We start from the raw sequence: 27,859 nt of genomic DNA, 5'->3' as shown, positions 1-27,859 counted from the left end.
CCATGTCTTATGTGTGTTCATATGATATCTGAGTGACTCAAACATTACAACCAAATCAAATGGGGGCCTCAGCACAGAATTTGGCCATGAGAACTACAAGGTTTAGATAGGCTAACCAGCTAACTTACCTACCTAAAAACAAAAATACTGACATGGGCTAGTTGATTTCGAAATTGCACCTTGTGCATTCTTTTATTACAGTAACTTTCACTCAACAGTAAGATTAAAGCCCGACTGCGTTTCTTAACCCGTTTTAGGTCCGGGTCCGGACCACAGTCCGCCTATTGAGTATGGCTGGAATAGAGTGTTGTAGCCATGCAAACACGGTCAAAGTCATTCTACCGGAGGTTTAACAAGATTACAGTATGGGAGAGGATGTTAATCTGCCTGAACAAATTATGTCATGAAAACATCATTAGTATTCCAAAAAGTTTAATGAAGCTTTGCCAATTGGATGGAGGGGTAAGAATTGATTAAATGCTTGTAGAGAACAAAACCCTCTGGACGGGCTTAGACTTGCCTAAAATACCTCACGACTTCCATGCCCACAAACCAACAGTCAGCAGGAGATTAGCTAATTTGCACTTGCAAAGTTTGCAAGTTGCCTAATTTATGCATGTGTGATGAACTACTTTAAATAATATTTTTGTTAAAGGTAGACTCAGCTAAATGACATTGCCACGAGCAGCACCGGAGATATTGCAATGAACGGGAGGCAACACTTCGCTCTCACACAGTCACACACAGTATCTGCGCATGTGCACAGGTTTGTTTCACACTGTTAACAGCGTGGTAGCCAGGGCACCAAAACAGAGGAGAAGTTGAGCTTCGCGCTTCAATGCTCTTAGTTGTTGCAGAAACTGACGCACTATGCTGTTTACTTTCTACATCTACGTCATATCGCGGAGTCTACCTTCCTTTAATACGACTAGTGTGGGCAGGCTAATGAAGATTTGCTGTGTTTTGAAATGAAATAGAATGAAAACTGAATTGCAACTAAGAACTCCCTGTGTGTGTGTGTGTGTGTGTCTGTGTGTGTGTGTGTGTGTGTGTGTGTGTGTGTGTGTGTAACCCCTCACCTGGTTCCTCTCTCTGCAGGCGAGTGTGGAGGAGTTGCAGTGAGAAGTCACGAGATACAGAGCTCAGCCCCTCTTCTTGCAGGATGGCCAACGCTTCCAGAGGTAGTTCCATGAGCATCCAGTCAGCCAGGAGCACGACATACTCCCCGAGCTCTGCAGGAGACCCCACTGTACACACAAACAGACACAGACACATACAGTGGGGAAAAAAAGTATTTAGTCAGCCACCAATTGTGCAAGTTCTCCCACTTAAAAAGATGAGAGAGGCCTGTAATTTTCATCATAGGTACACGTCAACTATGACAGACAAATTGAGAATTTTTTTTCCAGAAAATCCCATTGTAGGATTTTTTATGAATTTATTTGCAAATTATGGTGGAAAATAAGTATTTGGTCACCTACAAACAAGCAAGATTTCTGGCTCTCACAGACCTGTAACTTCTTCTTTAAGAGGCTCCTCTGTCCTCCACTCGTTACCTGTATTAATGGCACCTGTTTGAACTTGTTATCAGTATAAAAGACACCTGTCCACAACCTCAAACAGTCACACTCCAAACTTCACAATGGCCAAGACCAAAGAGCTGTCAAAGGACACCAAAAACAAAATTGTAGACGTGCACCAGGCTGGGAAGACTGAATCTGCAATAGGTAAGCAGCTTGGTTTGAAGAAATCAACTGTGGGAGCAATTATTAGGAAATGGAAGACATACAAGACCACTGATAATCTCCCTCGATCTGGGGCTCCACGCAAGATCTCACCCCGTGGGGTCAAAATGATCACAAGAACGGTGAGCAAAAATCCCAGAACCACACGGGGGACCTAGTGAATGACCTGCAGAGAGCTGGGACCAAAGTAACAAAGCCAACCATCAGTAACACACTACGCCGCCAGGGACTCAAATCCTGCAGTGCGAGACGTGTCCCCCTGCTTAAGCCAGTACATGTCCAGGCCCGTCTGAAGTGCATTTGGATGATCCAGAAGAGGATTGGGAGAATGTCATATGGTCAGATGAAACCAAAATAGAACTTTTTGGTAAAAACTCAACTCGTCATGTTTGGAGGACAAAGAATGCTGAGTTGCATCCAAAGAACACCATACCTACTGTGAAGCATGGGGTTGGAAACATCATGCTTTGGGGCTGTTTTTCTGCAAAGGGACCAGGACGACTGATCCGTGTAAAGGAAAGAATGAATGGGGCCATGTATCGTGAGATTTTGAGTGAAACCCTCCTTCCATCAGCAAGGGCATTGAAGATGAAACGTGGCTGGGTCTTTCAGCATGACAATGATCCCAAACACACCGCCCGGGCAACGAAGGAGTGGCTTCGTAAGAAGCATTTCAAGGTCCTGGAGTGGCCTAGCCAGTCTCCAGATCTCAACCCCATAGAAAATCTTTGGAGGGAGTTGAAAGTCTGTGTTGCCCAGCGACAGCCCCAAAACATCACTGCTCTAGAGGAGATCTGCATGGAGGAATGGGCCAAAATACCAGCAACAGTGTGTGAAAACCTTGTGAAGACTTACAGAAAACGTTTGACCTGTGTCATTGCCAACAAAGGGTATATAACAAAGTATTGAGAAACTTTTGTTATTGACCAAATACTTATTTTCCACCATCATATGCCAATAAATTCATAAAAAATCCTTACAATGTGATTTTCTGGATTTTTTTTCTCATTTTGTCTGTCATAGTTGACGTGTACCTATGATGAAAATTACAGGCCTCTCTCATCTTTTTAAGTGGGAGAACTTGCACAATTGGTGGCTGACTAAATACTTTTTTTCCCCACTGTATGTGCACACACACCCACACACACAGTGTACAATGTCAATACAATATGCTCAGCTTGCTGTGAAACTGTTTATATTAGTGTATATATAGTCATTTTGTTGCCATTCACACATGGGTATACAGTGAAAATAAAATGTGCAAGTTCTCCCACTTAAAAAGATGAGAGAGGCCTGTAATTTTCATCATAGGTACACGTCAACTATGACAGACAAAATGAGGAAAGAAAATCCCGAAAATCACATTGTAGGATTTTTTATGAATTTATTTGCAAATTATGGTGGAAAATAAGTATTTGGTCAATAACAAAAGTTTCTCAATACTTTGTTATATACCCTTTGTTGGCAATGACACAGGTCAAACGTTTTCTGTAAGGTTTTCACACACTGTTGCTGGTATTTTGGCTCATTCCTCCATGCAGATCTCCTCTAGAGCAGTGATGTTTTGGGGCTGTCGCTGGGCAACACTGACTTTCAACTCCCTCCAAAGATTTTCTATGGGGCTGAGATCTGGAGACTGGCTAGGCCACTCCAGGACCTTGAAATGCTTCTTACGAAGCCACTCCTTCGTTGCCCGGGCGGTGTGTTTGGGATCATTGTCATGCTGAAAGACCCAGCCACGTTTCATCTTCAATGCCCTTGCTGATGGAAGGAGGTTTTCACTCAAAATCTCACGATACATGGCCCCATTCATTCTTTCCTTTACACGGATCAGTCGTCCTGGTCCCTTTGCAGAAAAAACAGCCCCAAAGCATGATGTTTCCACCCCCATGCTACACAGTAGGTATGGTGTTCTTTGGATGCAACTCAGCATTCTTTGTCCTCCAAACACGACGAGTTGAGTTTTTACCAAAAAGTTCTATTTTGGTTTCATCTGACCATATGACATTCTCCCAATCCTCTTCTGGATCATCCAAATGCACTCTAGCAAACTTCAGACGGGCCTGGACATGTACTGGCTTAAGCAGGGGGACACGCCTGGCACTGCAGGATTTGAGTCCCTGGCGGCGTAGTGTGTTACTGATGGTAGGCTTTGTTACTTTGGTCCCAGCTCTCTGCAAGTCATTCATTAGGTCCCCTCGTGTGGTTCTGGGATTTTTGCTCACCGTTCTTGTGATCATTTTGACCCCACAGGGTGAGATCTTGCGTGGAGCCCCAGATCGAGGGAGACTATCAGTGGTCTTGTATGTCTTCCATTTCCTAATAATTGCTCCCACAGTTGATTTCTTCAAACCAAGCTGCTTACCTATTGCAGATTCAGTCTTCCCAGCCTGGTACAGGTCTACAATTTTGTTTCTGGTGTCCTTTGACAGCTCTTTGGTCTTGGCCATAGTGGAGTTTGGAGTGTGACTGTTTGAGGTTGTGGACAGGTGTCTTTTATACTGATAACAAGTTCAAACAGGTGCCATTAATATAGGTAACGAGTGGAGGACAGAGGAGCCTCTTAAAGAAGAAGTTACAGGTCTGTGAGAGCCAGAAATCTTGCTTGTTTGTAGGTGACCAAATACTTATTTTCCACCATAATTTGCAAATAAATTCATTAAAAATCCTACAATGTGATTTTCTGGATTTTTTTTTCTCATTTTGTCTGTCATAGTTGACATATACCTATGATGAAAATTACAGGCCTCTCTCATCTTTTTAAGTGGGAGAACTTGCACAATTGGTGGCTGACTAAATACTTTTTTTCCCCACTGTACTTTATACAAAACATTAGAAACACCTGCTCTTTCCATGACATAGACTGACCAGGTGAATCCATGTGAAAGCTATGATCCCTTATTGATGTCATTTGTTAAATCCACTTCAAGCAGTGTAGATGAAGGGGAGGAGACGGGTTAAAGAAGGATTTTTAAGCCTTGAGACAATTGAGACATGGATTGTGTTTGTGCCATTCAGAGGGTAAATGGGCAAGACGAAAAATGTAAGTGCCTTTGAACGGGTTATGGTAGTAGGTGCCAGACACACCGGTTTGAGTGTGTCAAGAACTGCAACGCTGCTGGGTTTTTCACACTCAACAGTTTAACGTGTGTATCAAGAATGGTCAACACCCAAAAGACATCCAGCCAACTTGACACAACTGTGGGAAGCATTGGCGTCAACATGGGCCAGCATCCCTGTGGAACGCTTTCAACACCTTGTAGACGAATTGAGGCTGTTCTGAGGGCAAAAGGGGGTGCAACTAGGGCTGTTACGGTGACCGTATTACCGCCACACCGGCAATCACGAGTCATGATGGCAGTCAAATTCCACGTGACCGTTTAGTTACTGTAATTAGGCTTCTCCAAGCTCTGATGCTGCTGATGGTCATTAGTAGCCTACCAAACTTGCTAACTCACTTGTGAATGATATATTATCACTTGTGAGTGATGCCCAGCTTGTGTGCAGTAAGGCATGAAACAGCGCATGCTTTTTTTTGTGCAACTTTTTCAAATCATAGTCGCAAACCTCATGTAGCCTAGCCCATAGGCCTATATGTTTTGATAAGGTTTATATCACAACTAAAGTGGCCAAATAACTTCTTAAATTTAAGCACATTCATTCACTTTACAACAGTGTACAGCCTAACTGGCATACATACACAGCGCGTAAGTTTCAAGTTTGGGGAAGATAATTTTCACCATAAAAATGTACCTTTATAATAAAGGCATTACATGCATAATCGCATTAGCGGTCACTTTTGAAAATGGTGTTTTCCCGCTAATTGATTGCATTTTGGAACATTCGTGCTTATAGCCTACTGCCGTGTGCACATAGCTGCGCTTATAATGTGAAGAAAAAGCCTAATAGTTTATCAACATTCTAAGCTAAACGTTCTGATCTGTTGCATCAGCCTCATTGCTTACATTTTTGGGGGGATGCTAGTGGTTATACTGTATTCATTTGAGATCTATCGCATCCCACAACTGTCCCAGACTATTTTTGGAATATTTATTTCTCGCACAGAATAGGTCAACTTTTGTACTATGGGAGATAGTAGATTGACATAGCAGCCTATGTCAATCTACTATCCCCCATTGTACAAAAGTTGATAGGCTAGTGCTTTTGCTGTTCGTTAGGCCTACTGTTCGTTAGGCGGCAGGTAGCTTAGTGGGTAAGAGCGTTGTGCCAGTAACCGAAAGGTCGCTGGTTCTAATCCCCGAGCCGACTAGGTGAAAAATCTGTCGATGTGCCCTTAAGCAAGGCACTTAACCCTAATTGCTCCTGTAAGTCGCTCTGGATAAGAGTGTCTGCTAAATGACTAAAATGTAAAAATGTACTCATCTTGTTGGCTGACGAAAAGCCTGTTAGAAAGAGCTGATCACGTGACGGGCATTGGCTAATAAGAATTGAGCTATCTGAGAGACCCATGTGAGTGAGAGGTGCTTCGGAGCACGCAGCCGGGATAAGGGAATTATAATTATTCTATTCAGCCCAAGGGCATAACGGCCGCAAAAGGCATGGTTGTTTTTAGGTGGCATTATGGCCACACAAAGGGTATGCCGCTGGGAAATTCGAGGCATTATCAAGTGTTGTGAATAAGACACAGATTAAATGTGTACAACCTGCGCAAATAACAAAGCAGAGCTCATGCCTTTCATGCAACTTATTAAAAATACAAACGTGGGGCTATATGTTTTGATCACAACTACATTTGCATAAATAACTCTAAATTCAGGATATATTTGTTAACCGGTCAACACAGAATTTATTCAGCTATGTTCAATTGCATTCTTCATACTACATACTATAAAATAATGCCACGGAATTCCAAGCAAATCTTGTCTGCTAAATGAACTAGTGTAGCCCACAGCCATATGGCATAGCCAGATCAGGGCCTAACATAAGGACAAGGAGTATGCTATTCTGCTCTTCTGAAATATCTTTAGATCTGTCTAAAATACGTAATGGATTTATTGTGATGGTGTAGGCTATGGATTTATTATATATATATATATATATTTATTTAATGTAACTGTTCCAAAGGTCTGCATCAGTGGCTTGTAGGCTATGTGTGCAAGCCAGGAGATGCTAAATGTGTTTATATAAATTTTATTTTATGTTAATTAACGGTCAATTACCGTGAGACTGGCAGTTATTTGCTTGACAACCACTGGCTGAAAAAATTTCATGACCACCACAGCCCTAAGTGCAACTCAATATTAGGAAGGTGTTCCTAATGTTTTGTACACTCAGTGTATACTTATACATGTAATGGTGCGAGGGGAAATCCAAAGTATAAATCACCATCTGAAATGGGTCTCTTAAGCCCTGGTCCAGTTGGCTATTTGGTAAATTATATGTTCCATTACATATACTATAGCTGTACTGTATCTCGCACTAGTGTAAATATTTGAACATCATATATATTTCAGTTAGTATTGTATTTAGGGAATTAAATACCATTTGCCTTTCATGTAAAAACATGCTGATGTGGCTCCACTGTACATAATTTGGTCAATAAACAAACTGGTATAACAGAAATGAAAGACATGGGAGATGGGGGCGTCCATTCACTGTATATATCCTCTACTGCCTATCAGGTTTTTGGGACGAGCAACACGCACCCGCTAGACCTTTATCTGGGCCTGCTTTCTCCTCCTTTTCTTTGGTCCGGGTGGACTCCGGGATGGAAATTGATGGCGTCTGGTGCCTGAGTGAAGTAGATAAGGACAGGGAGGATCAGGAGGGATACAGTGGGGACCTGATCCAGACATGAGAACATTAATCAATAAGGCCCAGAGAAGCATGAGGAGGCGGAGGATACAGAGGAACGTGACAGCTGACACCTAGCTCGACAAATAGACAGACTAACGCATGCGGACACATACATGCACAAAGAAACTCACTCCCACACGCGCTTCCGCATGCGCTCACACACACAAACATACACACCACTGGAGGCTGGTAGGAGGAGCTATAGGAGGACGGGCTCATTGTAATGGCTGGAATGGAATAAATGGAATGGTATCAAACATACGGAAACCACATTTGACTCTGTTCCATAAATTCCATTTCAGCCATTACAACGAGCCCATCCTCCTATAGCTCTTCCCACCAGCCTCCACTGATACACACACATTTGTTTTACTATCCTTGTGGGGACCAAACAATTGATTACAATTCAAAATCCTATTTTCCCTAACTAAGCTTGGGCAGTATCCAGATTTTCATACCGTTATTCTGCCATCCCGGGATTTACGGTATTACCGGCATAGCACACAAGAGGCCGTTAAAAATGGCAGAAAAGTCCATTGTGCCTCTATTACCAGAATGCTAACAAATTTAGCACAAGTAATAGCGAAATCACATAGATGCTGTTAGCTAAATGCTAACGAGTGAAAACTAAAATGAACTCAATGCAAAGACAGGCAAATCCACCTCATAAAGTTATACAAGCATAACTAGTAGCTACCGAATATAATTTTTCAGGAGCGTGGACATTTACAAGCGAAAGTGAATGAGAGAAATAGTGCAAATGAACACAGTTGTGATGCATGCTTTTCTAAAGGAAGAGCAGCATCTGTACACGGAGTAGAGGGGAGAAGAATGGAGGAGGAAAAAAAACGCTAGCAGGAAGCACAGGGAAAACATGGCAGCCGTACAGATAAATTATTCAGAGGGCTCTTTGACTTCTCAAACACAGCAGAAAGCCGTTATAAGATATCTGATGGCAAACATTTAGTACTGAATTGCATAAGACTTAACTTCATCACCTCATGTGCGCCGCACAACAGAGACTGGCCGATAGATATAGAACGCTATGGGCTCACCAGTTCCCGCTTTCTCCTATTTAAAAACAAACAAGTGACTGGCTCAACTGTTCTGGGGAACTACGGTAGGCTTCATAATGTAAAATAATGTGACAGGTGAAATGAAGAACGCTATCTGCTTTATCTCCTAACGTATTGCACATGTTGACTGCTGGTATTAATTTAAAAAGTAGCTATAAATATTCACATTTATTGAAAAACTTCAAAGAAACTGTTTTGACGGTATTGAAAAACCCTCCTGTGGCTTTTTCCAAATACTCCGGTATACGGTATACAGAATACGATATACCGCCCAAGCCTATCCCTTAACCTAACCCTATCCTTAACCCTAAACCCCTAAACCTAACCGTAATTTTAACCTTAACCCTAATTGTAAATCTAACCCTAAACATAGCCTCTATAAAGTATTCACCCCCCTTGGCATGTTTTGTATTTTGTTGCCTTACAACCTGGAATTAAAATAGATTTTTGGGGGGTTTGTATCATTTGATTTACACAACATGCCTACCTATTTTTTCTTGTGAAACAAACAAGAAATACAAAAAAACTGAAAACTAACTATTCACCCCCCCAAAGTCAATACTTTGTAGAGCCACCTTTTGCAGGAAATACAGCTGCAAGTCTCTTGGGTATGTCTCTATAAGATTGTCACATCTCTATCATACTATCCAGGTCTGTGCCCAAACAGTTTGAGCTCCTACTTCTAAAAATCCACCTTTCCAGAAATAAATCTCTCACTGTTGCCGCTTGCTACAGACCCCCCTCAGCCCCCAGCTGTGCCCTGGACACCATATGTGAATTGGTTGCCCCCCATCTATCCTCAGAGTTCGTACTGCTTGGTGACCTAAACTGGGATATGCTTAACACCCCGGCCATCCTACAATCTAAACTAGATGCCCTCAATCTCACACAAATTATCAACGAACCTACCAGGTACAACCCTAAATCCGTAAACATGGGTACCCTCATAGATATCATCCTGACTAACTTACCCTCTAAATACACCTCCGCTGTCTTCAACCAGGATCTCAGCGATCACTGCCTTATTGCCTGCGTCCGTAACGGGTCCGCGGTCAAACGACCACCCCTCATCACTGACAAATGCTCCCAAAAACACTTCAGCGAGCAGGCCTTCCTAATTGACCTGGCCCAGGTATCCTGGATGGATATAGATCTCATTCCGTCAGTAGAGGATGCCTGGTTGTTCTTTAAAAGTAATTTCCTCTCAATCTTAAATAAACATGCCCCATTCAAAAAATACAGAACTAAGAACAGATATAGCCCCTGGTTCTCCTCAGACTTGACTGCCCTTGACCAGCACAAAAACATCCTGTGGCGTACTGCATTAGCATCAAATAGCTCCCGCGATATGCAACTTTTCAGGGAAGTTAGGAACCAATATACACAAGTAGTTAGGAAAGCAAAGGCTAACTTTTTCAAACAGAAATTTGCATCCTGTAGCACTAACTCCAAAAAGTTTTGGGACACTGTAAAGTCCATGGAGATGGTGTTCTCGGGGTGATGAGAGGTGTTGGGTTTGCGCCAGACATAGCGTTTTCCTTGATGGCCAAAAAGCTCAATTTTAGTCTCATCTGATCAGAGTACCTTCTTCCATATGTTTGGGGAGTCTCCCACATGCCTTTTGGCGAACACCAAACGTGTTTGCTTATTTTGTTCTTTAAGCAATGGCTTTTTTATGGCCACTCTTCCGTAAAGCCCAGCTTTGTGGAGTGTACGGCTTAAAGTGGTCCTATGGGAAGATACTCCAATCTCCGCTGTGGAGCTTTGCAGCTCCTTCAGGGTTATCTTTGGTCTCTTTGTTGCCTCTCTGATTAATGCCCTCCTTGCCTGGTCCGTGAGTTTTGGTGGGCGGCCCTCTCTTGGCAGGTTTGTTGTGGTGCCATATTCTTTCCATTTTTTAAATAATTGATTTAATGGTGCTCCGTGGGATGTTCAAAGTTTCTGATATTTTTCTATAACCCAACCCTGATCTGTACTTCTCCATAAATTTGTCCCTGACCTGTTTGGAGAGCTCCTTGGTCTTCATGGTTCCGCTTGCTTGGTGGTGCCCCTTGCTTAGTGGTGTTGCAGACTCTGGGGCCTTTCAGAACAGGTGTATATATACTGAGATTATGTGACACTTAAATAAAGTCCACCTGTGTGCAATCTAACTAATTATGTGACTTCTGAAGGTAATTGGTTGCACCAGATCTTATTTAGGGGCTTCATAGCAAAGGGGGTGAATACATATGCACACACCACTTTTCCGTTATTAATTTTTTAGAATGTTTTGAAACAAGTTTAAAAAAAATATTTCACCTCACCAATTTGGACTATTTTGTCCATTAAATCCAAATAAAAATCAATTTAAATTACAAGTTGTAATGCAACAAAATAGGAAAAACGCCAAGGGGGATGAATACTTTTGCAAGGCACTGTACCAAAAATAGCCTTTTTTCTTGTGGGGACTGGCGAAATGTCCCCACTTGTCAAAATGTCCCTTGTTTTACTATCCTTGTGAGGACTTCTGGTCCCCATAAGGATAGTAAAACCAAACACACACAGAGAGAGAGAGAGAGAGAGAGAGAGCGAGAAAGATCACAGGCCACACCGACACAAAAACTCATTTTAATATCTTGCAATGTCTAGCTGATACAACAAATGAATAAGTCAGACATGATGAACTAGAGCTGGGAAGGTAAACAGAAAATAATCGCCACTGACCATACCGATCATAGCCTACAGTGAGGGAAAAAAGTATTTGATCCCCTGCTGATTTTGTACGTTTGCCCACTGACAAAGAAATGATCAGTCTATAATCTTAATGGTAGGTTTATTTGAACAGTGAGAGACAGAATAACAAACAAAAAAATGAGAGGTCAGACATTTCTTGTAGTTGGCCACCAGGTTTGCACACATCTCAGGAGGGATTTTGTCCCACTCCTCTTTGCAGATCTTCTCCAAGTCATTAAGGTTTCGAGCCTGACGTTTGGCAACTCGAACCTTCAGCTCCCTCCACAGATTTTCTATGGGATTAAGGTCTGGAGACTGGCTAGGCCACTCCAGGACCTTAATGTGCTTCTTCTTGAGCCACTCCTTTGTTGCCTTGGCCGTGTGTTTTGGGTCATTGTCATGCTGGAATACCCATCGACGACCCATTTTCAATGCCCTGGCTGAGGGAAGGAGGTTCTCACCCAAGATTTGACGGTACATGGCCCCGTCCATCGTCCCTTTGATGCGGTGAAGTTGTCCTGTCCCCTTAGCAGAAAAACACCCCCAAAGCATAATGTTTTCACCTCCATGTTTGACGGTGGGGATGGTGTTCTTGGGGTCATAGGCAGCATTCCTCCTCCTCCAAACACGGCGAGTTGGGTTGTCTCCCGAGTGGCGCAGTGGTCTAAGGCACTGCATCGCAGTGCTAGCTGTGCCACTAGAGATCCTGGTTTGAATCCAGGCGCTGTCATAGCTGGCCGCGACCGGGAGACCCATGGGGCGGCGCACAATTGGCCCAGCGTCGTCCAGGGTAGGGGAGGGAATGGCTGGCAGGGAGGTAGCTCAGTTGGTAGAGCATGGCATTTGCAACGCCAGGGTTGTGGGTTCGATTCCCACGGGGGGCCAGTATAAAAAAGAAAATCAAAAAAATTATAATGTATGCACTCACTAACTGTAAGTCGCTCTGGATAAGAGCGTCTGCTAAATGACTAAAATGTAATGATTGGGTTGATGCCAAAGAGCTCCATTTTGGTCTCATCTGACCACAACACTTTCACCCAGTTCTCCTCTGAATCATTCAGATGTTCACTGGCAAACTTCAGACGGGCATGCATATGTACTTTCTTGAGCAGGGGGACCTTGCGGGTGCTGCAGGATTTCAGTCCTTCACGGCGTAGTGTGTTACCAATTGTTTTCTTGGTGACTATGGTCCCAGCTGCCTTGAGATCATTGACAAGATCCTCCCGTGTAGTTCTGGGCTGATTCCTCACCGTTCTCATGATCATTGCAACTCCACGAGGTGAGATCTTGCATGGAGCCCCAGGCCGAGGGAGATTGACAGTTATTTTGTGTTTCTTCCATTTGCGAATAATCGCACCAACTGTTGTCACCTTCTCACCAAGCTGCTTGGCGATGGTCTTGTAGCCCATTCCAGCCTTGTGTAGGTCTACAATCTTGTCCCTGACATCCTTGGAGAGCTCTTTGGTCTTGGCCATGGTGGAGAGTTTGGAATCTGATTGATTGATTGCTTCTGTGGACAAGTGTCTTTTATACAGGTAACAAACTGAGATTAGGAGCACTCCCTTTAAGAGTGTGCTCCTAATCTCAGCTCGTTACCAATATAAAAGACACCTGGGAGCCAGAAATCTTTCTGATTGAGAGGGGGTCAAATACTTAATTCCCTCATTAAAATGCAAATCAATTTATAACATTTTTGATGCGTTTTTCTGCATTTTTTTGTTGTTATTCTGTCTCTCACTGTTCAAATAAACCTACCATTAAAATTATAGACTGATCATTTCTTTGTCAGTGGGCAAACGTACAAAATCAGCAGGGGATCAAATTTTTTTTTCCCTCACTGTATACTAGAAATGAAATAAGTTTGCTAATATGGGTTAATATGACAATTGATGGCTACAACCATCAAATTACTAGTAGTAGTTTAAATGATAATAACAAATAAGCTGTGGTGCACATTAATGTTATAGTCTTATCGTTCTATTCATCGTTATCGCATCAATTCAGGCAATTCATTGCAATATGGATTTTTGCCCATATCGCCCAGCTCTATGATGAACTGTAGATAAAATCAACTGCATTGGAGTTTTCCTTATTCAATCTTGTTCCCAGGGCAGCTCTGCCTCAAGGGCAGAAACAATATCATTGGTTGAGTGGTTTAGCCAAGAAAAAAGGTTGGTCACATTTAGGTACAGTAAGTAATCGCAATTGGTTAACGTTAGGGTAAGGGGTTGGGTTAAGTTTAGGTTCGGCAATAAACAGAACTGTTTTTGACCTCCCAGTACAGCTAAGAAAACTGTATAAAATTGTTTTACCATAAAATGACCGTTGTACAAAACAGGACAATATCAGGACCTGTACTGACTTACCTGAAGCATGAGAAGTCAAATTGAGAGAGGATTGGACACAAATAGTCCTCCATTTCTTGTACAATGGCTTTAAAATGAGATTCCAATTTCTCTTCTGAGTTCGATTTCTGTACAGAGACAAAAAGTAAAAGCCTAGCTGACATGTAAGATCAACAATTGTCTCGAGCACTGACAATGATTACACAGACCTACATAACTTGAACAATGTTTGGACATTAAAATCCGATATCGTCAGAAAGTGAGGGAAGAGAGAGAGACATTCAGCTCCGGGATATTGTTGTAGACTGGTTTATTTATGAGGCCAGTCGATCATATTAAAAGAGAAAAAGAGAGGGTTTGTGGAGGGGTAATAGAGCAGGGCCACTAACATTTTCAGTTGGTGGCACCAGGTCATGATTTGGTCGCACCATAATGTTGTTGAGGCATCATAAAATCGATTTTTTTTTGCAATCATCTCATAAAGTATTTCACAGTGCTACCTAGATGGTATGTTTCAAGAAATACGTTTAATCTAACAAGTCCAAGCAGGAATGCATGATCAAGATATTTCTGTGTGCAATCTAAAAAAGTGATTGTCATACATTTTGGGTTGACAATTAGGCTATTGTTGCTATATTTTACTCTTAAAATAGGGCTCCAGAATTGCATATTCCTTTTGTTCAATAGAGATTCATTTGCTTAATCACTTTTGTGTACCAATATGACATAGACTAATTCATTTGGGGCTAATTCACCATTGTGTAATTAATAAAACGAACAGTACATATAATGTCCTAAAAAAAGTTGCAGCAAAAGTATTTCAAAGAAAAGAGAAACCTGCACACTGCTCTTGCTTGTGTCACTTATTAAAGCTCAAAGCTCTGACGAAGGCCAAGAGGCCGACACGAAAGCTTTAATAAAATGTATGATGCCAGCAAAAGCAGTGTGCGGATTTCTCTTTTCTTTGAAGTAATCACATTATTCTCATGCACCTGTATCGAGATACAGTAACTCAGCTTTTTGGAATTAAGCATACTAGAATTTGCAGCTCGCACCGATGCGACCAATTAAAAATGTTACTTGCACAGCCAAGTCAAAGGGTCGTAGAGGGTTCATAAAGGGGTTGTAGAGGGTTTGTGACCTACTGGGTGAATGTGACGCTCGCTCCCCGCCCTGCCCTCATTGCCAAGCCAATGCGCCTCCTTCAAGAAGTTGTGTTTGGTCTCGCGTCTGAAGGTTTGTGTTCTGTCCCGGAGATCAAGCAGAGCCCTGGGGTGGACAGCAACCTTGGCGACCCTGGTACAGACCAGCGTACCTGCAACAAAAGAACAGCACAGCCTCTGTAATTGGTCCCCCCGAGCCCCCATCCGCCTTCTCTGCTCAGTACCTCCTCCCATCTCTCTTTCTTTCTCCCCTCCCGGTCTCTCCCTCCCTCTCTCCAGGGTTCATACACATTTTGAAAGATGGAATTCCATGACTTTTAACCAAATTTCCATGACCAACAATTGGCAGCGTCTCTATGTACGTATAAAATAGTAAGCGTAATGTGGTATCGACACCATGGGTGGCTGCGCTCTGATCCCATGTACCATCTCCTGTCGTTGAGCAAGGCACCTAACCACCCACAAAGTAGAATACCTGTTAGGCAACTGTTTAAAAGACATGTGGTCAACCCTCAGTCTGGAGAACTACTGGTTCTGCAGGCTTTTCATCAAGCCCTGCTCAAACACATCAGAGCTAGTTTACCAAGGTCCGGTTGACCAGCTCATTTTTTAAATGTGGTTTGTTAGAGGGGGACTGGAATAAAAGCATGTACACTCATTAGCTCTCCTGGAGGATGATTGACCACCCTTGATGTAAAACATTGCAACATTACAATCAAATACATTTTATGCCTTCTTAAATAATTTGCTCATTCAATATATCAAAGATCAAATGGCTATGGTAAGCTACAAATGGTTTTATTCTGCTGAAGCAAGCACACACATTTTCTTCTAGTTTCTTCTTTCTTTTCTAGTTTAGTCATATTTATCTTAGCCTATACCCTGATGAAGACATCTTGGCTGTCAAAACATTGTTATTAATTTATTGCATCTGAGCTTCTAGAGTGTGCGGCTCGCCTTTTCTTTTTCAAATATTTATCTTAGCTACCTTAGAAGTGTTTACTTTGCAGGCTGACTAACATCTATGGAGTTGCAATGTCCTATACATTGGATGCCAAAATCAACTGGAAATATCTATAAAACAAGTTTTTAAGCCACATAATCAAAAAGAAAGGCTAAATCTAATATTTTTTCCTAAAATTAATTTTCACGATTCAATAATTATTATTTTGATTCACATGATTCGACTCACCACGATTTAACTGGATCCCAACTAATAGAATAGCAAAGTGAATCGTTCGTTTCATCAAAAATAATTGTTTAAATTAATCATATGAATCGTTCAAAAAAGTTAATCAATTTTGTACGGCCTTATTCGCAAGTGTCGGTGGAAACACCTGGATACACCAGGCCTGGAAAACACCATTTTAAAATTCAATGACTTTTCCAGTATTTTCATGACCGTACGAACCCTGTCTCTCCCTCCCTCCCCCTCTCTTCTTTGTGATGAACGTATTTGATCTCATTCTCCCGAAACAAGTCCAGATGCTAGCCTGTGCTTTTTCGAACAGCAGAGTCTACAGAAAGATCATTTGAGGAGATCAACGTTACTTTGTTTTTTAGAATGAGAAAATCTGCTATTCCCATGCTTGGCTAGCGGCTGCAGACGAAAGGTGAAAGGGTCCGTGTCCAGGTATTTACATTTACATTTATGTCATTTAGCAGACGCTCTTATCCAGAGCGACTTATAAATTGGTGCATTCACCTTATAGCCAGTGGGATAACCACTTTACAATATGTTTATTTTATTTTATTTTTTGGGGGTGGGGTAAGGGGGGGGGGTAGAAGGATTACTTTATCCTATCCCAGGTATTCCTTAAAGAGGTGGGGTTTCAAGTGTCTCCGGAAGGTGGTGAGTGACTCCGCTGTCCTGGCGTCGTGAGGGAGCTTGTTCCACCATTGGGGTGCCAGAGCAGCGAACAGTTTTGACAAGGGCTGAGCGGGAACTGTGCTTCCGCAGAGGTAGGGGGGCCAGCAGGCCAGAGGTGGATGAACGCAATGCCCTCGTTTGGGTGTAGGGACCGATCAGAGCCTGAAGGTACGGAGGTGCCGTTCCCCTCACAGCTCCGTAGGCAAGCACCATGGTCTTGTAGCAGATGCGAGCTTCAACTGGAAGCCAGTGGAGTGTGCGGAGGAGCGGGGTGACATGAGAGAACTTGGGAAGGTTGAACACCAGACGGGCTGCGGCATTCTGGATGAGTTGTAGGGGTTTAATGGCACAGGCAGGGAGCCCAGCCAACAGCGAGTTGCAGTAATCAGACGGGAGATGACAAGTGCCTGGATTAGGACCTGTGCCGCTTCCTGTGTAAGGCAGGGTCGTACTCTCCGAATGTTGTAGAGAATGAACCTACAGGATCGGGTCACCGCCTTGATGTTAGCGGAGAACGACAGGGTGTTGTCCAGGGTCACGCCAAGGCTCTTCGCACTCTGGGAGGAGGACACAACGGAGTTGTCAACCGTGATGGCGAGATCATGGAACGGGCAGTCCTTCCCCGGGAGGAAGAGCAGCTCCGTCTTGCCGAGGTTCAGCTTGAGGTGTACATCTTTGCATGTGTCTCTTTGTCTAAATTAGCTCTGAACCTTTCATGGGCCCTGTTGTTAGGGAGAGACCTGGCGTACTAAATGTTACGCTGGAATGATTTATTTCTTTAAAGTTTAATTCTGAATGCTGATAACACTTAAGGTCAGTGCTGCAGCATATCAATGGACTTTTTGCCTAGTCTTAAAAAACGATTTGCATATCATAGCAATGAAAATCCCACCCACACACAAAAATAAACCTTTAAAAGGTTGGCATCCATCTTCTTATCCCATAAATGCAAGCGTGCTACTGGTTACCACCTACTGAACATGTACTAAATGAAAATATTCCAAAGGTTGAGAAGCCTCACCAGAAACCTGCATGGCCTTCCCTCTCTGACTCTCTGTTAGTTTGCTCCTCTCATAGAAAGCTCCATAGAGAGTTGACCTAAAAAGGAACACACATTTCACCTATTTGCCTGCAAACTGTGTCACGACAGTACTTTATACGTATGGGTGGCATTTATAGTGAAGTATTTAAAATGGTATAGCAGGAGTCCGACTGTGCTGATTCTACAGAGGACATAGGATGACACTATCCCTCTTGTGGCATCATCAGGTATTGCACCCAGGCCACTTCTGCTCCAGAAAATGTATGTAAACTAACCTAATGTGAAATGTGACCACGCGGTCATAACATTACAGACCATGAGCCAGCGTAACAGATGGTGCCAGAGTAGACTTGTGGGCTTGTGTGTGTCTGACACACGGTGGACAGACTAAAAGCCCCCGTTGACATGTACCTATCTTGTGTGTGCTGAAGCAGCAGGATCTTCAGGTTAGAGGGCAGCTCTCCCAGGAGACTCAGGTGACTTGGGTTGATGGTCAGGTGGCTGTAGGCCTGGGCACGGATTTGATACATGCTGATACATTTTTTGCACATTTATACTGAGTACATTATTTATGTTGATACATAATTGAAATGGCAACTGCAAATAAATACTTTATCCAAAGCTTGTAATGAACACACTCTTAAAGGCAATTAGCCAGCTAAGAAAGATGGATACACCACAGAGAGACCACATGGCATTCAATGTGTGAAACAAAACAAGGCATATTTAATATATTGCATTACATTTCTGAGGAAGCAGTAATGGGGGTTCAAGTGAATCTCTATGGTGCCTAGAAAACATATGTTGTATTGAGGGTGTTTTGTGGGACAGTACCTTGGAGAGGCCATTGAGTGAGTCCTCCACTCCCTTCAGCAGACTAGTGGGGGTCTCCTCCTGTGAGGGGAGCAGGTTCCTGTGTAGGTTGAGTAGCGTAGAGAGCTGGGACACACGAGTGTCAGTGCAAGCAGATCTTAGAATGTCAGCCATCATAGCCGTGCAGGAGCAGCTCTGGGAATAGAGATTAACAGAGATGAGCAAAAGCACACAATATCTGCTATAAGGGGAGTAGGGACACTAACACACAAACAGTTAGACTGTGACACACATTTTACAGTGACCAAAACAGCGTCTAACTACGCACACTTGCACACACACGTGCAGACACGCGGACATACACATGCATGTACACTGTACCTGGAGCAGGGCCAGGTACTGACCGGTGGCACAGGGGTCAAACTGGCCGTGACACTCCAGCATATTGAGACAGGCTTCTGAGAGGATGGAGCTGGGGAGTTTGTGTTGGAGGGAGAGGCTGATGGCCTGGGCTAAAGTCTCACTGGCCTGAGCCAGCAGCTGCTGGGCAGAACGTTTTCTCCTCTGGAATACACACGCACACGGGCGCACGCACACACACACACACACAGAGAGAGAGAACACAAGTAGCTACAAGTTGTGTATGCCAACATGCTATCATAATGCCACCTGCTATTAATCTATTGCACCAACTTCAGAGTTACATTTCTGGATGGACTTGACATTCTTAGGTTACTTTTAATATAATCTCTCGTGGACAGATGAAACAGCGAGAATCTGTCAAAGCGCACGTAGAATTATGTGATTACGAGCAACAGTAGTTCCTGGTTTGGGGTTTTCGTCATTGATTATTTGGACGAATCAGGATTGGGCGAAGGCGGTGCTTAAACTTGTGCTGTGATTTTCAAGCCCGTGTGCGGATGATAAACAGTTTCCACTAGATTCCACAGCCACAAAGTCAAAATTGGCTGTATTGTAAAAATTCATGAAAACAAAAATGTCCTTTTTGGCCATGATAAACACGGGTGAAATTAGCGGAAGGGAGGGGTTTGGCCGAGAGTTTCCGTTTGCGAGGGAGGAGACTTCGCTTCCTTCCTTTGCACAAAGGTAATCACAATTGTTAACAGCATTCCCCCCAGAAGTAAAACAGGAAACTACAAACTTTAATGAGATAATTTTTACTTCTGGGTAACCAAGATTACTTTTAAAATAAAGACTATCTGTCTTTTACAATAAATAAAGACTAGCCAAGAACGTGACTTCTGTTGAAGATAAGATAGACTAGGCTTTGTCTAAAGACACCAGATTAAAGTGGAGGAAAGGTTCCAGGTAGACTATACAGTACCTGCAACTCAGCACATTTGGCTGTGTAATGTCTGGGCTCCGTTCTGCTTGATTCTCGGCCATTCTCTCCGGTTAACTCCTCCTCCTCCTCAGGGCTGGCTTTAGACTCTGACTGGTCCTCCTCCTGTTCATAGAATCAAGATTAGTTTACAATCTGGTCATGAACGCTGACAATTGTTTTTGAGCTCTTAGATTTTTGTGAAGAGGAATGACATCTCTAAAAGTCACTTTGAGCCCCCCTAAAAGTCAATTTTAGTCAATTTTTACTGTTTTTGGTAGTGTCTGTCAGAGTGTCCGTACCAGGTTGTGTCCATCCCAGAGGGTGAAGGGGTAGAGCGGGTCTCTCTGCATGGCTAGCAGCCTCAGGCACTTCCCCATCAGGCTCAGAGAGCTGGCTCTGGTCTCCACACAGCCCAGAGACAGGAAGTTGACCGTGGCCAGATGGCTCAAAGCCACCTGCCCCAGGGTCCTCCCTGTAGATATCCACTCCTACAGAGGGAACAAATAGGAGGGGGTGGTTAGAGGGGGCCACAGAGGAAATGGAGGGATGTATAAAGGAAGAAATTCTGCGGCACACCTAAAATGTCCCTATTCATTTATTTAGTGGTAATGACCTCCATCTCATCTGATCCATACTGCAAATCATCTATTTTCTGTGACAAAAGTTGAGAGATTAAATAGGGTTTATTTGAAATATTTTCATAGTTTTGATTGTTCCTTACTCATGATAGTTAATTTGTGTGTACCCCTGTAAGAGCGTCCCGCGAATCTGCACCAAGAAGAAAATGTAGCTCTGATAAAATAGGTCTTTAGTTTTGAACGGTTTGGGCTACAAACGAGCGGTTTTCTGCATTATAAAAGGTTCAACCACGGACACAAAGTCATGTTCTGTTTGTTTCTATGGCAGGGCTGTGGTATAGCTAAGCCCAGAGCCATGTATTAAGAAATAAATGACTCTGCATAAACCTAAATCAGATTTGCCTGTGCTAATGGTTTTCACAGAAGAAGAAAAATGATACAAATTACTTTGCTGGTGATGCACGCCCCTCAAATGATACAAATGTAACAACAGCCTGAGCACACTGGACTTGAAACAACGATACAGTTGTAACCATGTGCCATTTAATGTATTACCTGACTGGCACTAGTGCTCCCAAGTCTAAATTCCATGTGCATTCCACAGGTCACATTTATAAGTGAGTTGGGAAACACTGCACTAGGTAGGCCTAATCCTTATTCCAAAACCTACTTGGACTTCTTCTAATGGAGGAGCTTCTCCCTCCCGTGTACAAATTTTGGGAATTTCAAGACAAACACAAACTCCTCCAAATCAAAAGCACATTGGTTTAATGAATTGTCTTGGTTGCAGAAGAAGGGCCATTTCTCAACAAAAAAACTTTAAAGGTTGTAGCTACAGGACAGATCTTACTCTTAGTGAGATCTCGCTTAGTTTTTTCAAGGGGGAGCTGATATTACGGGGAGCAGCAACAGAGAGAAACAACATGAAGCGAGTCATCCAGCAATAAGCTTAATCACTGCCAGTATTGATCAGATCAGCCCCATAATAGTGGTGGAGATTTCACTTTGGGAGAAAAGCTCTTTACTATCAGTCAGACATGATTGCGCTCCTCCCACAGAACTACTGAAGATCGACCAGAGGAGTGTGTGCTCTGCAGTCTGCATGCCCATATCCCACGAGGCCTCCCCTGTCTGAGCTTAATCATCAGCTTCACACATAAATATTAGATCGAAAATGTTCAATTCAAAGCGCTAGTTGATGCAATCGGCAATCTCCTATCCCGCTCTCACAAGTCAGGCATTGACTTGTATTAAGCCTCCCAGAATTGAGGAAATGGTTTTGTAACTGTGTAGGCTAGTAGTTTTCTTTAGCTATGTTTATCCACCAGTCCCAAATTGCTCCTTATCCCTCCCCCTTGGCACTAATTCCTTGATGTTAGCATGTCTGAAGAGTCCGTATAGGTGTAGTGGTAAAGCTTCCACCATATTACTTTCACCTTACAGATCTGCAAACATTGAAGGGGTAATTAGGGCCAAGGGGAGGGGTACTGTCGTAGTAAATATATAATGTTATAGCTTGGTCTGACTAAAATCTTGTGCATGACCCATCTTGTGTTGGGCCTTTGTATTTAATACAATGCACAAAAGACTTCTATCTTGTCAGCCTTATCAGCAGGTGGCTATGGACAACACCCACGCCATAGGTCTCTCAGTTCTTCCAACTCACGAGTTCTTGCTCTGAGGACACACACACACACACACACACACACACACACACACACACACACATCATCACTGATAAACACACACACACACACACACACACACACACACACACACCACTGATAAACACACACACACACACACACCACTGTTAAACACACACAAACACACACACACACAAAAACCCCCTTCTCTTAGGCTGAACATCTGAAGACAGAGAACCCGACTCAGAGCCAATGCAACAGTGATACTAACCTGGAGGGGACCTCGCCCAACTCATCAGGACCAATCAGAAGATCAGAACTACTAGAATCAACCTACTTCATTTTATTGTATAAAATGTCAGCACACAATGTTTAGGGGCTCTCTCAGATATCTCCCTACGAGATTGACGAACGGGTCCGTGCACGCGATTCCAGATATCTTTACCTCTGAATAAACTGCCTTATATTATACAATTATCCACCTTGTCCAAAAGTCTCTACTTGGTCTCCGTTCTCCAGTAAACTTGTTTTATCAACAAAATTGGTAGCAGAGGATGGTTTTCTTCTCTGAATTCGGTCCATAGAAAGTTGATAGAGAGGGGAGACAAGTATGAGACGGATCAGAAAGGACGGGTGACCTGTTCGCAGGAGCAGCCAGGAATCCAGCTCGCCTCAGGAAACTGATCTAGACGGCCGTCAATACAAAGGTAAGCAGAACCTGTTAAAACAAAATCTGCATATTGTATTATAGGATAAACCAAAATTAAGATCAGTAGTACTGAGATTGAGTATGGATTACTGTTAAATTTATAACATATCTATTATGACTCAAAAGGCATATATGTAAAGATATCTGAATTCTTTAGGTTTTTACTGTTGAAATGTGACTCTCTAGGTGAGGAGTCTAGTTACAGAGGTTGTGGTTCACGAGAGAAGGACCCTTTTATTTTTGCTGTTGATGCTGATAAATCTTAGGTTTTTACTGTTGAAATGTGACTCTAAGAGAAGAAGTCTAGTTACAGTGGTTCACAAGAGAAGGACCGACTTTTATTTTCTGTTGAAGTGTGGCTCTCTAGTGAGGAGCCTATTACAGAGGTTTGGTTCACAAGAAATGGACCCTTTTATTTGATCCACAAGAGAAGGATCTGGTGGCTTGATAAAAAGATTCAGATAGTCGGGTTGAGTTAATTCCGTGAGAATCCAAGTCCAGAAAAGGTTCTCCCGACTAGACGCCAGTTGAATGGTTTAAACGACTGGGAGTCTCCTTGAGGAGAATCAATAAAATAAAATAAAAATACAAGTTCAGATAGTCGGGCAATGGTTGACTTGGCACTCAACTAGATGTACTGTGAGGAACTCAAACTGAATTAATGTGTTGATGCTGATATGTAATGCAAATGTAAATGTTGAAATGTTAACCTGAATGTTGTGTAAGATTGGCCGTTTCATGAGACTAACTAGTTGATAACTTTTAAGAGGACCACCGAGTCCTATTCGGCATGTTATGCAGCCGCTACGCTGAAAGCTGACTTGTACTTTTTCCCTCTTGTGGTGTTGGTATTTCCCTAAATTCTAAAATTAAATTGATAATTATTTTAGGAGCGCTCGAGTTTGTTAATATATTGTTCCAAAAGGGCGATTCTGATACCTTTTGGGAAAATATATAATAACTCGAATAACTGAAAAACAATAATAACTTTTGCAAAATAATTCCTAGGATAAAATTGATAATTATTTTAGAAGCGCTCGAGTTTGTTAATATATTGTTCCAAAAGGGCGATTCTGATACCTTTTGGGAAAATATATAATAACTCGAATAACTGAAAAACAATAATAACTTTTGCAAAATAATTCCTAGGATAAAATTGATAATTATTTTAGAAGCGCTCGAGTTTGTTAATATATTGTTCCAAAAGGGCGATTCTGATACCTTTTGGGAAAATATATAATAACTCGAATAACTGAAAAACAATAATACCTTTTGCAAAATAATTCCTAATAATAAATTATTGAAAATTCTTTGTGTACGAGGGTGGGGCACCTGAGATAAGTCGGTGTTGGCACCAAGAATACATTGCTGGCCTCGGCCAGTGACGGGCTAAGTACACCAAGATAGTCGGACCTTACCCGAAATTCTATATACATATATATATATATACTGAAATAGCCATGGCCGTCACTACTATCCCTGATAGGTTGTGAGTTTCCACAGTTAAAAGGTCCTATTTTAGATAGGTTGTGTGGTAGGTGTGTTTTGACGTATGAGTGGATAAGATTTGACCCATCATTAGGTGGGGGAGAATCACCGAAATTGACCAGAGGTAAATGTTTGTATGTATGTTTTCTGATAGGAATTGGACTCCTGCTGAGCACTCCTTATGAGGGGTTGTTGTGTGAAGCTATTTTGAATTACTTTAAATTTACTTGTAATATAGAAGAGGTGGCTAAGGGATTTTTAACAGTACCAACCATGGGGGGGGGCAAATCCTCACAAGAGGTCCCAGAATTTACTGGGGACGAGAAATGCTTGATGTAATTAAAATGGAATCCAGGGATAGCTTCAAATCTCCATTATATAACCAGGTGGAGGGAGAGGTATGGTTTTGAGGGACGTCTGGACGCAGATAAACTCGAATCCATGCTTAAAACAGATACATAAGGTGTGTAAAGGAGAAATGAGCAGTGAGAGAGAGAGAGAGAGTAGGAGGGGGCAAGTACCCACTGATAGCCTTACCTAATTGATGGGGGGGGGAATGAAAGGGGCCCCAGCAACCTTAGATGTATACAGTAATAATAATAATATGCCATTTAGCAGACAGGCCATGAACACAGAGGACGTGGCCAGAGCGGTAGAAAGAATGACCCACCCCATGACAGGAATAGTAAGGTTTGGGCTGCCGTTAGAGGGCAGTGGGTTTCAGGGGATGCCCATAGGACACTTTTGCCATGGGCCGATTACGGAGAGTATGTTGGGAAAATAACTGAATTGTGTAATAGTCTCAGAGAGACATGCAATCCATCAGACAGGAGAGAGGAGAGAGAAGTCCATCCCCCAGCTTTGAGCGTGAGAAAGAGGAAGATAAGGCGTGATTAGTCCTTGAGGGAGAAATAGTAGACTCTAGTGGGGGAAGACTAAGGAACCCTTTTTGATCCAAATTGTGAGGTGTTTGAATTGGCTACTATTGACTCAGCACTTCAACAGGAACAGAGAAACCTAATTTGGCATTGACAGTAATGGGTATGAAAATTAATTGGATGATGGGGTTTTGTGTTGAATTAGAGACAGTGAGACTATTAGTCAATACCTAGGGAGAGAAGAGAGGTTACGGTAGCAAAGACAGACAAGAAGGAAATAGTAATAGTGGAGACAGGAGTGAGTGGAAGTGTTACAATTGTGACAAAACGGGACATTTTGCTAGAGAATGTGAGGAACCGTGTAGTTACTGCAAGGAAAGGGCACCAGTTAAGAAACTGTAGGCAGAAGGGGAAGAGAGAAATCAGGAGTCCTCATGACCTGGCTGTCTGGTTGTTGTTTTTTAATTGGGGTTTTCAAATAGAAAACAACACACCTAGTATGATGTTAATAAAGTCTTGTTGTTTCAATTTTGGAGGGTTTTCAGCAGGTCAAGGGTTATAGGTCTTAAAGGTGCACACAGTGAATTTTATGGATTTTTTAGGTTTTGGCTGAGTTTGGGGTATATATGATTTCTTATGAGAATGAATGTCATGAGGACTTAATGAACACTTGGGATAACTAACATTTATGAAATATTTAGAATAATGGTAATTGTTTAGTATACTATGGGATTAAACAGTTCGTTAAATGATTTCAATGGCCTCTGAACTCTGTTTTAACATTCTGGTGTTATTTTAATCATCTACACTAGTAAATTCTAAAGGCATGAGAGGAGGACTTTAAGATAGTTTATTTTACTAAGTTGAGGGTAATTTATAGTACTGTGAAAATTGTGAAGAAGATTATAATTTGGTAATAATATATTTGATTTGAACCATAAATAACAGAAGAGAGAGTGGAGGAATGGCAATTGGATAATGAAATACCAATATTAACTAAAGTGATTGTTTAGGTAGGTGGTAATATTGACACATGGCCAAATCATGTGTCAAAGAGGGGGATGGTTGGATTAAATATTAAATATATATGAAGGAGAGGACAAAATACTTTTTAAAAAAAACATGTATGATAGTTTATTAACCACACCTGTATGTCAGAAGTTTTGTGCCCCACAGGTGAACTAAAGGAGAAGGTGACCCACTCTATCTAACCAGGAGACTGAATCAGGCCTGGCGGGAAGGGCCCTACCAAGTACTGCCTTTGCCAGCAGAATAGCTGAGAGATCCATCTGGGTCCATGTCACACACTGTAAAAAGGCAAAACCAGCTACACCTGACGAACAAACACAGAGTTAGGAGAAAGATCCGATTACCACTAGGGCTCGGGGGTTGGCTCCTTAACGAAGATTCCCTTACCCTGTCTGATCATCCCTGTGTGAGTTCGATAGAAGGTAAAGCAATGGGTTGGCCTCTGGCATCTGACATGTTCTCAGGGCAAGGGTGGGGATTCACAGGTCTCCCGACGGTAGGTAGCTGTCTGATTGTGGGGGCCATATTCCTAGCACACACGGACCCTCCTGTTTCAGCCAGAAGTGGTAGTTAACCTAACACAAGTTGAAAAGGCATAGGAGACAGCTAGACGTAGGGAAAGGGGAAATTCTAGAGTAAACCTCTCTGAGGGAGGTAGTGAGACCGGGGCTGTGATAAAGATAGTGCAAAACTATAGACCTGGAGGAAGTAGTACAGGTGGAAACGGGGTATAGAAATCTTAACCTGTGGTTGGAATGGATTCAGTATATGGCAAAAACGATGTCTAAATAGGACTGTTTTGCCTGTGGGACAGCCAAACCAGGGTTAACAACTACTCCGTTCCCCTTGACAGGCTTTAACTCTCTGTCAGGTTTTTCCTCCATGCAAGCCACCTGGGAATGTGGTGAAAGAGTCTTATGGTAACTTGCACTATCTGTTTCCCCCGATAACAAAGTCATCCCGACCTGGGTTGCCTCAATTTGAAGTCACAGGGGATTCTTATTATTGTTTTTCTAGGACTAGTAAGGATAGGATACAGGGTAGGGCATCTTAGCTCCTGCTCCCACACAGAGAATGTCACACCTAAAGAGACCATGACTAAATCTCTCCTCTTTGTTGCAGCAAGAGGATTATAGGAGCCAAAACCAGGCCCGTGCTGACATCTGATGGATGTGTGGTGATAACTGATTGTGAACTCACCTACATACGCAAACAATCAAACGTGTCAGAGACTGGTGAGTTGTCACATAGAAAGTAGGACCTCCTCCCGGGATCCTTTGATGAAAGGATATATATTGATGGGATCCACAATCAGATCGCAGCTGGGTTTGAATCAAGTATTTTCTGGTGGTCAACAATTAATAAAAATGTAGATTGGATAAATTATATTTAATATTGGTTATATATGGTTAAAATTATTATTTTTATTTTTTATTAACATTAAATGTTGTGATTTAATTTCCATATCCTGTTATTCTTAAGGGTGATTATACTCTGTTTAGAGTGACACCATAAAATTGTTGGCTTTTATTTTTAATTAGATCTGTATGTGATGAATAGCTTGGAAGGAATGCATTAAGGAGGAGCACTGTACTGATATGGA

General features: G+C 42.4%; 1 protein-coding gene across 4 annotated transcripts in view; it reads right to left on the bottom strand.

Annotated features, from left to right (window-relative positions):
* Positions 1 to 27,859, bottom strand: part of LOC121569219 (cilia- and flagella-associated protein 46) — a 105,892-nt gene that overhangs the window by 19,543 nt on the left and 58,490 nt on the right. For all 4 annotated transcript variants that reach the window (XM_041879994.1, XM_041880023.1, XM_041880005.1 and 1 more), the window contains exons 42-51: positions 20,228 to 20,416; positions 19,929 to 20,051; positions 18,965 to 19,147; positions 18,605 to 18,778; positions 18,182 to 18,279; positions 17,750 to 17,826; positions 14,841 to 15,010; positions 13,717 to 13,823; positions 7,412 to 7,497; positions 1,080 to 1,247 (exon numbers count right to left, since the gene is read on the bottom strand). In XM_041879994.1, the coding sequence (XP_041735928.1) occupies positions 1,080 to 1,247; positions 7,412 to 7,497; positions 13,717 to 13,823; positions 14,841 to 15,010; positions 17,750 to 17,826; positions 18,182 to 18,279; positions 18,605 to 18,778; positions 18,965 to 19,147; positions 19,929 to 20,051; positions 20,228 to 20,416 (1,375 nt within the window). The remainder of the gene's footprint in view (positions 1 to 1,079; positions 1,248 to 7,411; positions 7,498 to 13,716; positions 13,824 to 14,840; positions 15,011 to 17,749; positions 17,827 to 18,181; positions 18,280 to 18,604; positions 18,779 to 18,964; positions 19,148 to 19,928; positions 20,052 to 20,227; positions 20,417 to 27,859) is intronic.

This window comes from Coregonus clupeaformis, chromosome 1 (assembly GCF_020615455.1).
Source record: "Coregonus clupeaformis isolate EN_2021a chromosome 1, ASM2061545v1, whole genome shotgun sequence".
NCBI classification, from domain to species: Eukaryota; Metazoa; Chordata; class Actinopteri; order Salmoniformes; family Salmonidae; genus Coregonus; species Coregonus clupeaformis.
The sequence above is the reverse complement of the archived record's forward strand: the minus strand, read 5'-3'. Positions and strand labels throughout refer to the sequence as shown.